The sequence below is a fragment of the Nymphaea colorata genome, chromosome 6 (genome assembly GCF_008831285.2).
Source record: "Nymphaea colorata isolate Beijing-Zhang1983 chromosome 6, ASM883128v2, whole genome shotgun sequence".
In the NCBI taxonomy this organism is placed as follows: Eukaryota; Viridiplantae; Streptophyta; class Magnoliopsida; order Nymphaeales; family Nymphaeaceae; genus Nymphaea; species Nymphaea colorata.
Genome location: NC_045143.1, coordinates 11934193 through 11948002, shown reverse-complemented (window position 1 = coordinate 11948002; position 13810 = coordinate 11934193). Strand labels below are relative to the sequence as shown.

The window sequence follows — 13810 nt, the reverse complement described above, 5'->3', positions numbered from 1 at the left end:
GTAGTGATGGCTTCGAAGCTTTCAGAAATAGTTACTCACGGTTTTGGTGAAATGGTATAATTTTTTATAATCTAGACTATCTAGTGACATCGAATAGTGGGATGATTTCAATATGTATGAGGTAGATTCAAATATTACATATGATACATGGTGTCGAATGATTAAAAGTAAAAAAATTATCATTGAAAATATCATAAAAAATTGCTTAAAGCACCAAGAACTGTTGCTGCACTGCATTGTTGACGCGACTAAGTGATGGTTTTTAACAATAAATTTTTAATTTTTAGTCATAGACTAACATCCATTAAATTTGAAATCCATGGTATATATATGTGCATTAAAAGGACCTTCCAAGGGAAGGGTATGGTAGTCATTAAGTTGACGACAGGCTGCCCTCTTAATGGTGGCGATGCATGTTAACCAACTCTAACGCAACTGACAGGGCAGCACAGTAATTGAGCAGTGTTACCTATGTAATATGGTATGACCTCATTGACAACCGGTGCACATCATGGGGGACAATCTCTAACCCCAACCTGTGACTGTCTTTTGGGTTTTCTTGTCACCTCCTCTCTCTCTCTCTCTCTCTCTCTCTCTCTCTCTCTCTCTCTTTTCGAGTACTTTTATGCAGCAGCTCCTCCCGCACCATCCCTCTCCCTCCCTCTCCCTCTCTCGCCCTCTCTCTCTCAAACTCTATCTTCCAATAGGTAAAAGATTTTTCTCTCGCTCTAACTGTAGAATCCAACTTTTCTTCTTCAGCTTTCTCTTTTGAGATTTGGGGTTCACTCCTTTTAATAATTATCAACCCCAGATCGCTTGCTGCTTAGCTTGCAACTTCCAGCATGAATGATCCCTACTATAGTATGTACAAGCGATGGTTCAACTACAACTCTCTTGTCTATCAACACCAATATCCTTCAGCTTACTCTCACATCTCATCATCCTATTATCAAAATTGTCCTTATCATCATACCGTGACTGGTGCTGAACCGCCAGGCTCCCCACCTCTAAGAGAAGCACTCCCCTTGTTGAGCTTGAGTCCCAGAAGGGATGACGAGAAAAGCCAGGAGGAGGCTGATTCTACTGCTGAGGTCCATCAGAAGAACAAGAGAGAGAACTGCTGTGGAGATGGTGATGGTGGTGATGATGGTCTGACGGTGGCCTTGCACATCGGGTTGCCTAACTGTGGGACAGCAGACCTGCTGCAGCAGCTTTCTGCACAGGCATCCTGCTCCTCTTCCTGGTTCTCTTCCTGCCCGGAGGAAGTGGACAAGGCGGATGATGCTGGGGTGTGCCCTACAGGCAAACTCAACAAAGGTCAGTACTGGATCCCCACTCCTTCCCAGATCCTGATTGGCCCGACTCAGTTCGCCTGCCCTGTTTGCTCTAAGACCTTCAACCGATACAACAACATGCAGGTCTCTCACTGTCTCTCTCTCTCTCTCTCTCTCTCTCTCTCTCTCTCTGGTTGTTAGATTTATTGTTTCTAGTCTCATCTTGGTACTGAACAGTTCCACTTAGGTTTCATATTTCTTACATCTCCAATGCTGTTTTTGATCTTTCTGCTGGAAAGTTTGAAATTGGTCCGAGAAAAGCTTTATGTCTAGTCAGCTTTTTAATATTTTGAATGTGATGATCTTGGCTTCAAAGAATTTTGATTTTGGCTATTCTTCCTTGTTCCTTTTATGTCTATTTCTTGGCAAGTTAGAAAAACAGACTGCCGATGAAAAATTTTGCTTGTACAATAATCTTGTTGGCAGTGCTAATAGAGTTTTTTATCCAGAACGCTTGCTGTAGACCTAATCGCCAATGACGTTTTTGATAAGGTTGATCTTCTTATGATTCTTGTAGTTGCGCATGCCATGCTCAGTTATTCATTTTTCTGTTGCTTAAATTAGAACTAGATCACTCGTTCAGTGAAATATGTGGCCACATCTCCTTACCCTTGACTTTCCTTCTGACCAATTACCTTTTTTGGTTTTGATGGTAGTTTGTGTTAGTACTTGACTTTTGCCTAACAACTCTTTTACTGTCAAAAGCCTCTGCCCATCCTTCATTTTCCTCTCTTGTTTCTGTCCAAATGTTGACATGTTCAATTCATACATTTTCTGGGCAAAATTTCTCGTGGCTGCTGTTGTTGATCTCAGTGTCTTCCTTCCTCTTGTAGTTTCTTCATGTCGAGCACGTGGGATTCTGATCCCACACGCTTCCATTAGAAAAGGAGAGAGAGAGGTGAGAGTTTATTATGTTCTTTTTCTTTTTCCCCTTTAGTTTGCATGGAGGACGGTGCCATGAAGGCGAAGGGTGTTAACGCTTCTTTTTGCGTGCGTGATTGAACAATTCAAGAGCCTTTTGTTCCTTCTGCTTTTGGTACTTGGGAAGGCGTGTGAGTCATCGGCGCGCGTGTTAAGGCCTCCTGCAAGCTCTCTGAAACTTCTGAGTTTTCTACTCTTTGCAGTGCTTCTCCTCTTCCTTTGCCTCTTTCTCTCTCCTTTCTCTCAATCCTTTATTTGGATCTATTATGTAAGCTAGAGAGAGGCAAGGGTTCACAAACAGTGAAACTCAGAGTCTAAGATCTGCTCTGCTGTCTGAGCCCGTTTAGATGACGCAGAAAATAAATTCATCAAGGAGATCTTGTATTTATGTGCTGCTTTCTAGTTTCCTCTTTCTTTAAAGTAATGAAACAATATATATATATATATACATATATATATATATATATATATAGATATCAGCTAAGGAAGAAAGGAAAAGAAAAGGTAATAGATACTTTTTCACCCGACTAAAAGCATGAAAATTGTGATGGCTTTTGCTATAGGTTTCATGTTTTATCAACAATGCATGTTTTCTTGCTGTTCCTTCCATTGTTCACCAGTTGATAATCATCATCAGAAACTGCTCATTAAGCACTGACAAGTTATACAACAATTTTTGAATAATACTTGGATCAAAACCCTAAACATGGGCGCACATTGCAGGAGTAAATGTGTCTCGAAATGCTGAACCCCTCCTAATCTATAACCTTTTTCTTTGTTTTTTCTTTTCTTTTTTTTGCTTTGGTGAACTAGGTTCCAACATATATATGTTGAAGATTACGGACTCTCTTTAATCTTCCTCGTGGTGTGCTGCTCTCCTTATTTGACTAAATGCAGATGCATATGTGGGGGCATGGCTCGCAGTACAGGAAAGGTCCAGAGTCTCTTAGGGGAACCCAACCGACGGCAATGCTGAGGCTACCTTGTTATTGCTGCTCACCTGGATGTAAGAATAATATAGACCACCCAAGGGCAAAGCCGCTTAAGGATTTCAGAACCCTACAGACTCATTACAAGAGAAAACATGGAATCAAACCCTTCGTGTGCAGGAAATGTAGCAAGGCTTTTGCTGTTAGAGGTGATTGGAGAACACATGAGAAGAACTGTGGGAAGCTATGGTACTGTACTTGCGGCTCTGATTTCAAACACAAGAGGTCCCTCAAGGATCACATAAAAGCTTTTGGTAATGGGCATGCTGCATACGGCAGCGACTGCATCGAGGAGGAAGAGGACCCTGCCTCCGAAATTGAGCAAGATGATGAAGCTCAGTAAAATTTGCAGCAAGCGCGCACAGGGAAAGCTAGAATCGGGTTGGGAAAAGGCTTGTATTTATTAGCTTTCCTACAATTAAACTTGATTTCAGTACTGCTTCGACTTCTCTAGTTAAACCATTTGCTCCAACACTTCCTTCTATTTCTTTCCATGCCCTTGTTTATTTTGCTGTACACACACGCACGTATATGAACGTGAATAATAATGTTAGTTTCACTTTGTAATGTGATGATTGTGGGAAGGATTGTAGTAGGACCAGCTCAAAATGGATGAAGTAGATAAAGAGCAATTCATTGTGAAAATTGGAGAAAATGTATGTTACATCTCTTATATCCAGTAAAATACCTTGCACTTGCTGCGGATAAGTAAATACAGCCACTTATCCTTGCAACTGAGTAGATGAAGTGTATGTGGGTGTATATAAGAGAGAGAGAGAGAGAGAGAGAGAGAGAGGAATGCCACAACTCAACGAAGACGAAGCAGGCGCCGTATGTTGTGCTCCAAATGTTTTGAGATATTTCTTTGCATTGAGATTACATATTGTAGAGACTTTGATACGTCATTTTGAAGTGAGTTCATGGACACGAAACCATGGATGATGTGATGGGTTTTCGTCTTATCACTTAACGCACTAGCCATGACAGCTTTTAATGTCAAAATCCTGTGTGAGCTGTCGCCTCTCTCTCTCCACACATCGGCGACTATTTGCACTTTAATGGCTTTCTGGCAGACAAAAAGAATGCCTGCCTTGGAGACTCATGGTTCTTGTCAAGACGATAAGTTCAGAGAATATGCATGCTCTTCTGGAGCTCTAGATAACCCACAGTGCCATCTGATAAAATCAATCATTAGGTGGAGTCAGTGGCGATATAGAAAAATAAGGGCAGTAAATATTATTTTTCTACCATGATTACTATTATCATCATTGTTTTCTTTTTAGGTGACGGGGTACTGCAACTGATGAATGGCTGCACATAATTAATCAGTCAAATGCATGGCCATCAGTCATTTCAGATGACAAGCAGTCATCCACTCTCTGTACTTTTTATGGTATTCATTCATTTTGCTTTTTCCTTTTGAATGATGGAGCGTCTTCTTCCTCTCCTTTTGTTCTTGCAGTAATCATCCAGCACATCTTTGCCGCCTACCTCTCTCTCTCTCTCGCATCATAACCTCGCCGTGTTAAGGGTACGCTGTATTAAAGCAAGGAACAGATGCAAGTGATCCAAGCGGCCGTGTTTGATGGAGAAAGAGAGAGAGAGAGAGAGAGTGGGGGGGTGGAGGAGGCCCACGTCACTTTCCCGACCGTCCTCCCAAACTCAACTCATGCCGTGGTAAGCATTTATATATGTGATGACAAGTAGTATAAAAAAAAGGTTGGCGTTTGTGGGGGCGAAGGGGGAGGAATGATGGCTCGCTTTCTGACAACATAAATAAATTCCTCGGTTCTCTGCACAAACAGTAGGTAGGCTTAGGAATGAAAATCACAAGAAAAACCTTTATATGTGATTACTTCTTTGGTTTTTCCATGGTTCGTCGTTAAACGAGATTAGAGAGGCAAAGGGTTGAGTTGCCCTTGATCATGCAGAAGTGGGGGACAACTTTGTCCCCCTCAAGCCTAATCACGAGGCGAGCAGTACTTGAGTTGCAAAAAGGTGTGAAACCGTTTTGTTCTTAAGAATCCCGAGGCAGCAGAACAAGGAAGAAGATAGAAAGAGTATGATGGGCGGTGAGGATTAGCCGCTTTTTGGCTTTGTTTTTTACTTTCATCCGTTCTCCGTATTAGTTCTTCTCACCATGAACAATAATGCAATCCCACTTTTTCGAACGGATATAGAGGAAAACTTTTTCCATCACATCCGTATCAAATATATGGTAGGGAGGAAGAACGAAAGGAAACCAGCAGTTTATCAAAAGAATGGGCTGAGAGACTTTAATTATTGAATGCTATACGTGACTGTTTTTTATTTTTGGGTCTAATGCGTGTGCACCTATGCAACTTGAAAAATAGTTTTATGGTTGTTCAGCGGACTATCCAAATCTGAAGCAAGAGTTTCTCTTCTTTTCTCCAACGAACTGACGATATGCTTCGACGCCATTATTACCACTACAAGCTCTCTCTCTCTCCTATACATAGTTGTGATATATTAAATACAGTATAAAATTATCGCATTGCTTCGGTTTCTGAGAATGGAAATCGCTTTGGGGAGCAAGTAATTATAAATTTGAGGCTTGAAGATCAGTTTCTTCCATTCGTCCAGCTGCAGTGCTTTCCCGTAATCTTCTGCCTTTGTCTGGAGAGATGTGCGCAAGAATAGAATAAAAGCGGAGAAGCAAAGGCAGTGCTCGTCTTTATCCATGGTTCAGTCCTTTCGAGGAAGATGAGGACAACTTCCTTCTAGGGACCATGCATAGTCTCTTTCTACCTGATCTTCCACAATATGCTTCGTTCGTCCCTCTCTCCCTCTCTCTATCTTTCTGGTTTTCAAAAGAATAAAGGCCCGAATAGAAAAAAAGGAAAAGGGAAATCGAACACAAACCTCAGCCTTATATATATATACACACACCCAAAGATATTTTTTTTTTTTTTTTGCACTTCGTAGGCCATTTCCAATGGCTTCATTTCTTCTCCACCTCTCTCTTATTCCTTTCATGGATCAATTTAGAATTATTCAATATGCAAAAAAGGGAGAATGTCAAGCTTTCTGTTTGTGGGTCCAATAAAACGTCATGGCCGTGTAATTGATTTTTACAAATTCTGCTGAAAATTGTTGAGAAACAACAATATTTCCATAGTCAAATTCTAAAACTTTTAAACATGACTGCAAATCACAAAAACACGTAAACACAAATTGAACACTCCAGAAAAACTTAAATTAGCAAGCAAGCATTCATTGCCCGTCTAATTGCTGCTAAAATTTTAAACAAGAAAAATTATTGAAAGGCACAACGGCTTTAAAGTGGTTAGGCTAATAGGCCTACATCCACTACTCTCTACCCTTCAACTTAATTCTTCATTCATAGAGAGTTGCCTTTATATAGAAGTGTTACGTTTTGGTAGTTAAAAAAAAAATATTGCCATTTTTATTTCCCAATAGACATGATTTTGCATTTGTAGTAGTCTCCATATCCCAAATGATTAGAACGGTTTATCTTGGTTGAAGAGAGTTGATGTCTTCTAAGAGTCCCCTTGGCTGACGAAGAATAATAATTGCTGCCTTTTATTGCTTTCATTACTTACCTCCATAGTATCTTCTTTACTTGCCTTAGCATCCCTTCTCAAGTTCAATGCATCAATGATGAGATTGAGCTTGTTAATCATTTGATAATGGTGTTGCTGGGTAAGTGGTTTTGTTAAAATATCTGTAACTTGATTTTTGAAAAAGTTGTACTAAAGTTTCTTTTAGCCAAATTTTCTCAAACAAAATGAAGGTCAATCTCTATAGGTATGTTGCAGCTACGACACACAAAGTGAGCTAAAAGATAGGATGCTCAAATATTGTTGCACCATAATATGCAACGTTGTGATTGAGCAACACGAATTTCATTTAATAGAAATTGTAACCACGTGATTTCAACAATGAGTTTCGCAATAAATCGGTACTCAGCCTTAATGCTAGAACAAGAGACAACTTGCTACCTTTTAGCACCTCATGAAACCAGATAAGAGCCAATAAACATTGCATATCCACTGTGGACTATCTATCATCATGATAACTAACATAGTTTGCATCACTATAGGCATTAATATTAAGAAAGGAACTAGGTTTGATAACAATACCATAATCAATAGTATGCTTCAAATATATTAGTATTCTCTTTATAGCATTTTGATGAGCATCGGTAGTATGATACATATATTCACAAACCTACCTTGTTGACAACATAAGAGATACTTGGACGAGTTATAGTAGAGTGTTGAAGCGCTCCAGCAATGCTACAACAAAGAGTTGGAACTTGAAAATCTAATCTTATTTGTGCAAATAAAACATGAGAGCATGCCATGGGAATTGAAACAGTCTTACCTCCAAGCATACCCATTCCTTTGAGAAGCTCACAAATATGTTTTCATTGAGTTAATATCAGCTCACCGCCCACTCTTTATGCTTCTGTGCCAAAAAAAATGGAGTTGACCCACATCTTTAATGAGAAACTCACTTTTAAATTGACAAATAATGTTTTGAATATATTTTAGTGAGCTTCCTATTATAATTGTATCATCTACATATATCAAAACATATTTAAGTATTTGTTCTTTCTTAAAATAGAAAGAGATGAATCTTTTGAGCTCCTTTAAAACCAATATTTTGAAAAAAAAAAGGCTAAAAAAAAAAGGCTAAGGCCAAACCACGCCCTAGAGGCCTGTTTTAATCCTTATAGGGCATGTTTAAGTTTGTAGACATGATTTGAGAAAGAATAATTCTCAAATCCAGGAGGTTGAACCACGTAAACTTCTTCTAAAATAAACCCATGTAGAAACATTTTGAATATACAGCTGATGTATTTTCATTTATGATGATTAATAAAAATAGTCAATACTATCCGAATTGTAGTAGGCTTCACAACAAGGTTGAAGTTTCATAGTCATTTTTTTTTACTATATCCCTTGACAATGAATCTAGTTTTGTATCATTCCAACGACATATCTACTTTTTGTTTGGTTTTAAGGACCTACTTGCATCCTAAAATGTGTTTAACTTCTTTATTTGGAACAAAGTTTTCAAATATTGTTTTGAAGAAGAATGTTGACAAAGACCTTTTGGAAGAGAGTGTTTGCCGCAAAAATGTGTATGAAACTCATTGTATTTAGGATTGGGTCTAAAGGTTCCTATTTGAGATCTAGTAGTCATAGGATGGACTCATCGGGTCATTTCCAAGAGTTCCACACTGAGATTCACTATTTGTTTCTTATTGAAGTAATGGTTTCCTTAGTTTTGTGGTGGTACTAGATGATGGTACTTTAGCACGTCTAGGGTTCAAGAACTGGTATTGATAAGAAAAGGTTGAAAACAATACCATGGTTTTGGCCTTCTAGATATCGAATTTTGAGTTATTGAGGAGTGTCAATAAAAGAAAATTTTCTTTTATTAAATTAGACATGCCTCAAAATATAGATTTTATCTATTCACAACCCATAAAATAATACTCTTTATGTTGAGGACCATAGTCTAAGAAAATACATCTCTTAAATTGGTAATCTAATTTGTCTTTTTGATAAGCGCTTAAACAAGGAAAACGTTCAGGGGCAGAGATTGTGAGGAAGTTGTACTCAAGTGCCTTTTTGAACAATATTCTGTGTCCAATCCCATTATCGATCAACACACAAAAGATCACATCTTGATGTTTCTGTCTCCTTTCAAAAATTCAATTTTTTTCTGAGGTATAAAGCACAATATTTTGTGTCCAATCTTATTATTGACAATGTACGATTGAAGCCCTTAAAATTCTCCTCCCAAATTAAAATAAAATATTTTATTTTGTGACCAATAATATTTTCAAAAATCACTTTCAAAGCTTTGAAAATGTGGCCAACATCTCATTTTTTTTCTTTCATCAAATAAATGTGAATACACCCTAAAAATGCATCCATAAAAATGATAGTATTAGAAACTATTTATGTACTCTATTGAAACTATACCCAAAACATAGAATAAATGAGTTCAAATAGGTTTTCACCCTCATTTGAAGTAGCATTAAAGGGCAAGCTTCACACAAATTGTTCAAGCAATCATCACAAAAAGACAAATCACATTTGTTGAAAATCCCCTTAATGATGGAAAATGCAGGATTACCAATTTTTTGTGCTACTACCCAACAGTTTGTGTCTCTTCAAGCAAAGCATCTTTTTGCTGCTACCAAGGTCTATCTTGTATAGCCTATCACTGCTAGTTCCTTGATAAAAAAATTTTCATGTTCCCTGTTCCTTAAAATAACATAAGATGAAATAAAAATAAACTTCATATCTTTAGAAAAATGTTATACAGACAACAAGTTTCATGTTATTTTGGGCAAATGAAAAACATAATTTAAAACTAAGTTTTAAGATGTCGTTGAGGAACCGATATGAAAGATTCTTAAACCTGATTCATCTTTAATTTTCACTACAACTCCACCTTTGTATTTGGCATGAATGGACAATTTGTTGATATCAATGGTGATATGATGAGTTGCGTAGAGTCAATATACGAATTGCCATCTCCATTGCCTTGACGACGTTGTCTCTTTCTCTTTAAGAAAGTTCATAAAAACCAACAAAACTTTGCCATATGACCAACTTTTTCACATATTTGACACACAGGATGATTGTCTTTTGATTGTTCATTTTCATCCTCCTTTTGATTGGTAGTTGTTTGTACCACAATGTCCATAATTGTTTTGATTATTGCAATGAAGCAACATTCACAACATGCATAACATATTCAAGAGCATGGGAATCATTTTCATTTAAGTTGCCTTCTTGCATAAGAAAAAACACATGAAATTCATTCAAAGAGATAGGATCCTTTCGAGGTTCCAAACTTGACACTAAAACCAAGGCAATCCTCTAAGAATTTAAAGAACAAGATCATCTTTATCAACTAGTTTGGATGCGACAACTAATTGGTAACCAATAGCTTTTCCTTTATAGATATAAACGTCCGTAGAACTATACCCTCTTTTCAAATCTTGAAATTATGATTTTAACTGCATTGTATGAGCCCTAGTTTGACCAATGTAGGATTGCTTAAGGGCATTTGAAACATTTCTTGAAAATTTTAAACCAATAATTTGGGTATGCATTGCTTTAGATAGTAGGGACTTAATCCAAGACAAAAATAATTGATATTTTCTCAGTCATTCAATATATTTTACACTAATTTCAGTTCCAATAGATCTAAGCATTGATGGAGTGAGTTTGCTTCCATCAGCATACGTGAGCTAATTGTAGATAGAAAAAATACTTTCTCCATCTTGCCAATGTTTAACTCATTCCATCGGGTTGAGCTCAAGTTCAGCTAAAACCCCTAAAATTGAGAGAGAGAGAGGGAGAATGAGCTCTAGGACCTTTGAAACTAAGTTGAAGTCAAACAGAGGTGAATGAACTCAAATTGAACTAAGAGGAGGTAGCTTGACACATGATAAACATGATCTTAGCTCAGTTTCAGCTCACTTCATCAAGTTGAGCTCAAATGCCTAAAATCAGGAGAGAGAATGAACTCATGGACTTTCAGAACTGAATTGAACTCAAACTATGATGAAATAACTCAAATAAACTAAGGGTATATACATTTATACAGGGTAAACATAATTATAGCTTAGTTTTAGCTCACTTTATTAAGTTGAACTCAAATTTAGTTCAACCCATGAAAATAGGAGAGAGTGTAACCCAATGAAAACCTACAAGTTGCTCTGGGATTAAAATTTTGGCTTGGTGAGCTTATTTGAGTAGTTTAACTTGTCAAAGAGTTGATGAACTTATTCCTACTATCCTATTGTTCTAAATCACTATCAAGGTTCTGAGATCTTTCAAAATTAGTGGAAAAATGGTCATTTGATATGATGATAATTTTTTAGATGTTTATACTTCAAAAGTGAAGATTTATCCTCCTTGCTCAAGTGTTAGGTGATGCTCAAACCTGGGTGAAATTCTTGATTTTGGGCTAAAAATGATATGACATAGGAGAAAAATGGCCTTTTCCAATAAGCCGATCAATGTAGGTGATTTGGGTCTAGGTCCTTGGTTGCAAAATAAAGTTCTTACAGTTTCATTTTGAAAAATGGCCTCAACTATTAAAATCATGCTTTGAAAACTAGTTTAAAATCACATTGTGAAGGGGACATTGGTCATTTTGACTTGTGAGAAATTTGAGGTATCTACACACATTAACCACATAAAACAGTACCAACTGAGCGAAGTAGCCAATGAAGAGTTCTAGCACAATGGTCCCTTTCGTAGTTTGGGAATGGTTGTCAAAGCTAAAGACAATCATGGAGTCTGGCAAGTACTCTTCTACTTTGAACCTAGGGTTTTAACAGTCATCTCTAGGAAGATGTTGAGCCTGCTTCCCCCATCAATGAGCACATGTGGAATGGTGGTTTCCCTTGCCCTAGCTATAATATATAGGATATGGTTATGGAAGATATGAAGCTTGGGTAGATCCTCATTTGAAAAGGTTATTTGAAACATTTGCCATGATAGACTTTGCAGTCTCTTGATCTACTCAGTAGTTGTGCTTGGCTTAACTTTTGTGGTCGTTAAAAGTGCATTTATAGCCTCTTTATGTTGACCAAAGGACTCCATCAATTGCATGACCGATACATTTTTGATGATCTTTAGTGGCTGAGGTTGTCCCCTTTGTTCCGCTTCATAGGAACACTCTGGTTGCTCTTGAGCCTATTTGAGGGAGAAACGTATATGAGCTAAGGATTGCTAGCTTAATAGTTTTTCCTAACTCTACTTCTATTCTACTGCTATCCACTTTCCCATCAAACTGATGAAATCAAGAGGCACCTTCTTGAGAGGGATAGAAACTACAAGAATTCACTTGTTCAACCAACTCAACCTCTATGCATAGTCGAATGTGATCCTATAGGTAGAAGGGTGAGACAAACACAACTGTAGTTGTGGCATTCTCTTGCTTATGAAAAGGGTTTTTGAGGACTTTGGGCTAATCAGCTATATGTGGCAGTTTTTTGTCATCAACAATATCTTGGATTATGTTCTTTAACATGAAACATTCTTCTATATCATGACCATAAGCACAATGAAATTTATAGTATTAGTTCTTGTGGGGTCCCATGAGGATGGGCAGAACCGCCACCTTGGCAAGTTTAAGCAGGCCTCTTCAATCATGAAATGCATAACCTGTTCCTTGGTATGCTTTATGAGTGTAAATTCTTGATTGTAAGGCCACTAAAGATTTTTATTTTCATTGGAAACTTATTTCTTGGATCCCTACCACTATTGGTTGGCCTTTTCATTATTTGGTTTCTTTCCACCACCAGAATTACTCTTTGTTAGCGGCTTGATGGCAGTACACTAGTAAAAGTCACTTTACCCCTTTTCATGGGCATGTCCTCCTTATTTGTGAATGGAGATTCTATGGCGCCGTCATTTAATCCACTCTCGAGCCATTCTGTTTGCTTTATTAACTCTAGAAAAGAACCGGCTTTGGTGAACCATGTTCCAGAGTGGTTGAATGAAGTTGTGCATAATATGAGCCATGGCATGGTCTTCCGACATCAAGTTCTTAAGGCAATTGCATGTAATACTCCCACCTTCAGATGAATTCTCTATCTTTCAAACCTGGATTTTGCTTCAAGTTGTGAGGTAACCAATAGTAATAGCAATGGTTTTTGTGTTGTGGATGAACCGCTTGATGAATAGTGTGACCACTTTATTGAAGTCCCTCAATTCTGTCGGGTTAATGTTTTAAGGGTGCCATCTTGACACAACTACTTTCACATTCATTGGACTGGGAAGCATCTAGATAAAGCCTGATTATTTTCACTATACAGACCCATGTCTACAAAGAATGTGCTGATGTGGTTGTGATGGTCACCTTTTTTGTCTTATGTGATGAACTTGTAGGGTAGGTCTATCAATGCATTGTTGCTGTCCAAAACATTGAAGTAAGCATAAATGTAGACTCATTGACCAAAGTCCTTGTTTTGGAAAGATTTCATCTAGTGTTCCATCTCCTCCATTTTAGAGTGCATTTCAGCAATGAACATGCATGGACCATCTTTGCTTCCTCAGCTAGACTCACATCTTTTCCTATTTTTAGAAGTGGTTGAATTCTTCCTATAATCTTTTTTGTCTTTCTTGGAGCTGGGGGCTTCAGTGTCACCCTGATTCCTTTCTTTTTTAGAGTCGTACGACCTCTTTCCTAGTTCTACTTCATTGGAATCATAACTCTCTTTGCTTTGCAGCTTCCTGCGCCTGTTTTTCTTGGACCTCTTGTGTGCTCGACCTCTAAATTAGACTATTTACTAGTTTTATTAGGCTTTCCTTTCTTCCCTCTATAATTGTTGGTGATAGTGATCTTCCTCATGTCTAGTCTTCGTCATGGGTCGCAAGATCCTCCTTCTTTCCTTTGGATTTATTGTGAGAAGTTTTTCTCCTAATTTTAGAATCGATGGTCTCATCATCCCCATGTAATTTTTGGCTTTTTATTCCCCCTTTCTTCCCATGGTAGTGTTGCTCTTCCCCATATTCTAATTTAGCTGCCTTTTCATCACCC

General features: G+C 37.8%; 1 protein-coding gene across 1 annotated transcript; it reads left to right on the top strand.

Annotated features, from left to right (window-relative positions):
• The first annotated feature begins 578 nt into the window (after positions 1 to 578).
• Positions 579 to 3811, top strand: LOC116255577 (zinc finger protein WIP2-like). Its single transcript, XM_031631448.2, has 2 exons — positions 579 to 1418; positions 3153 to 3811. The coding sequence occupies exons 1-2, from the start codon at positions 843 to 845 to the stop codon at positions 3585 to 3587; spliced, it is 1011 nt and encodes a 336-aa protein (XP_031487308.1). The 5' UTR covers positions 579 to 842; the 3' UTR covers positions 3588 to 3811.
• Positions 3812 to 13810: the final 9999 nt, after the last annotated feature.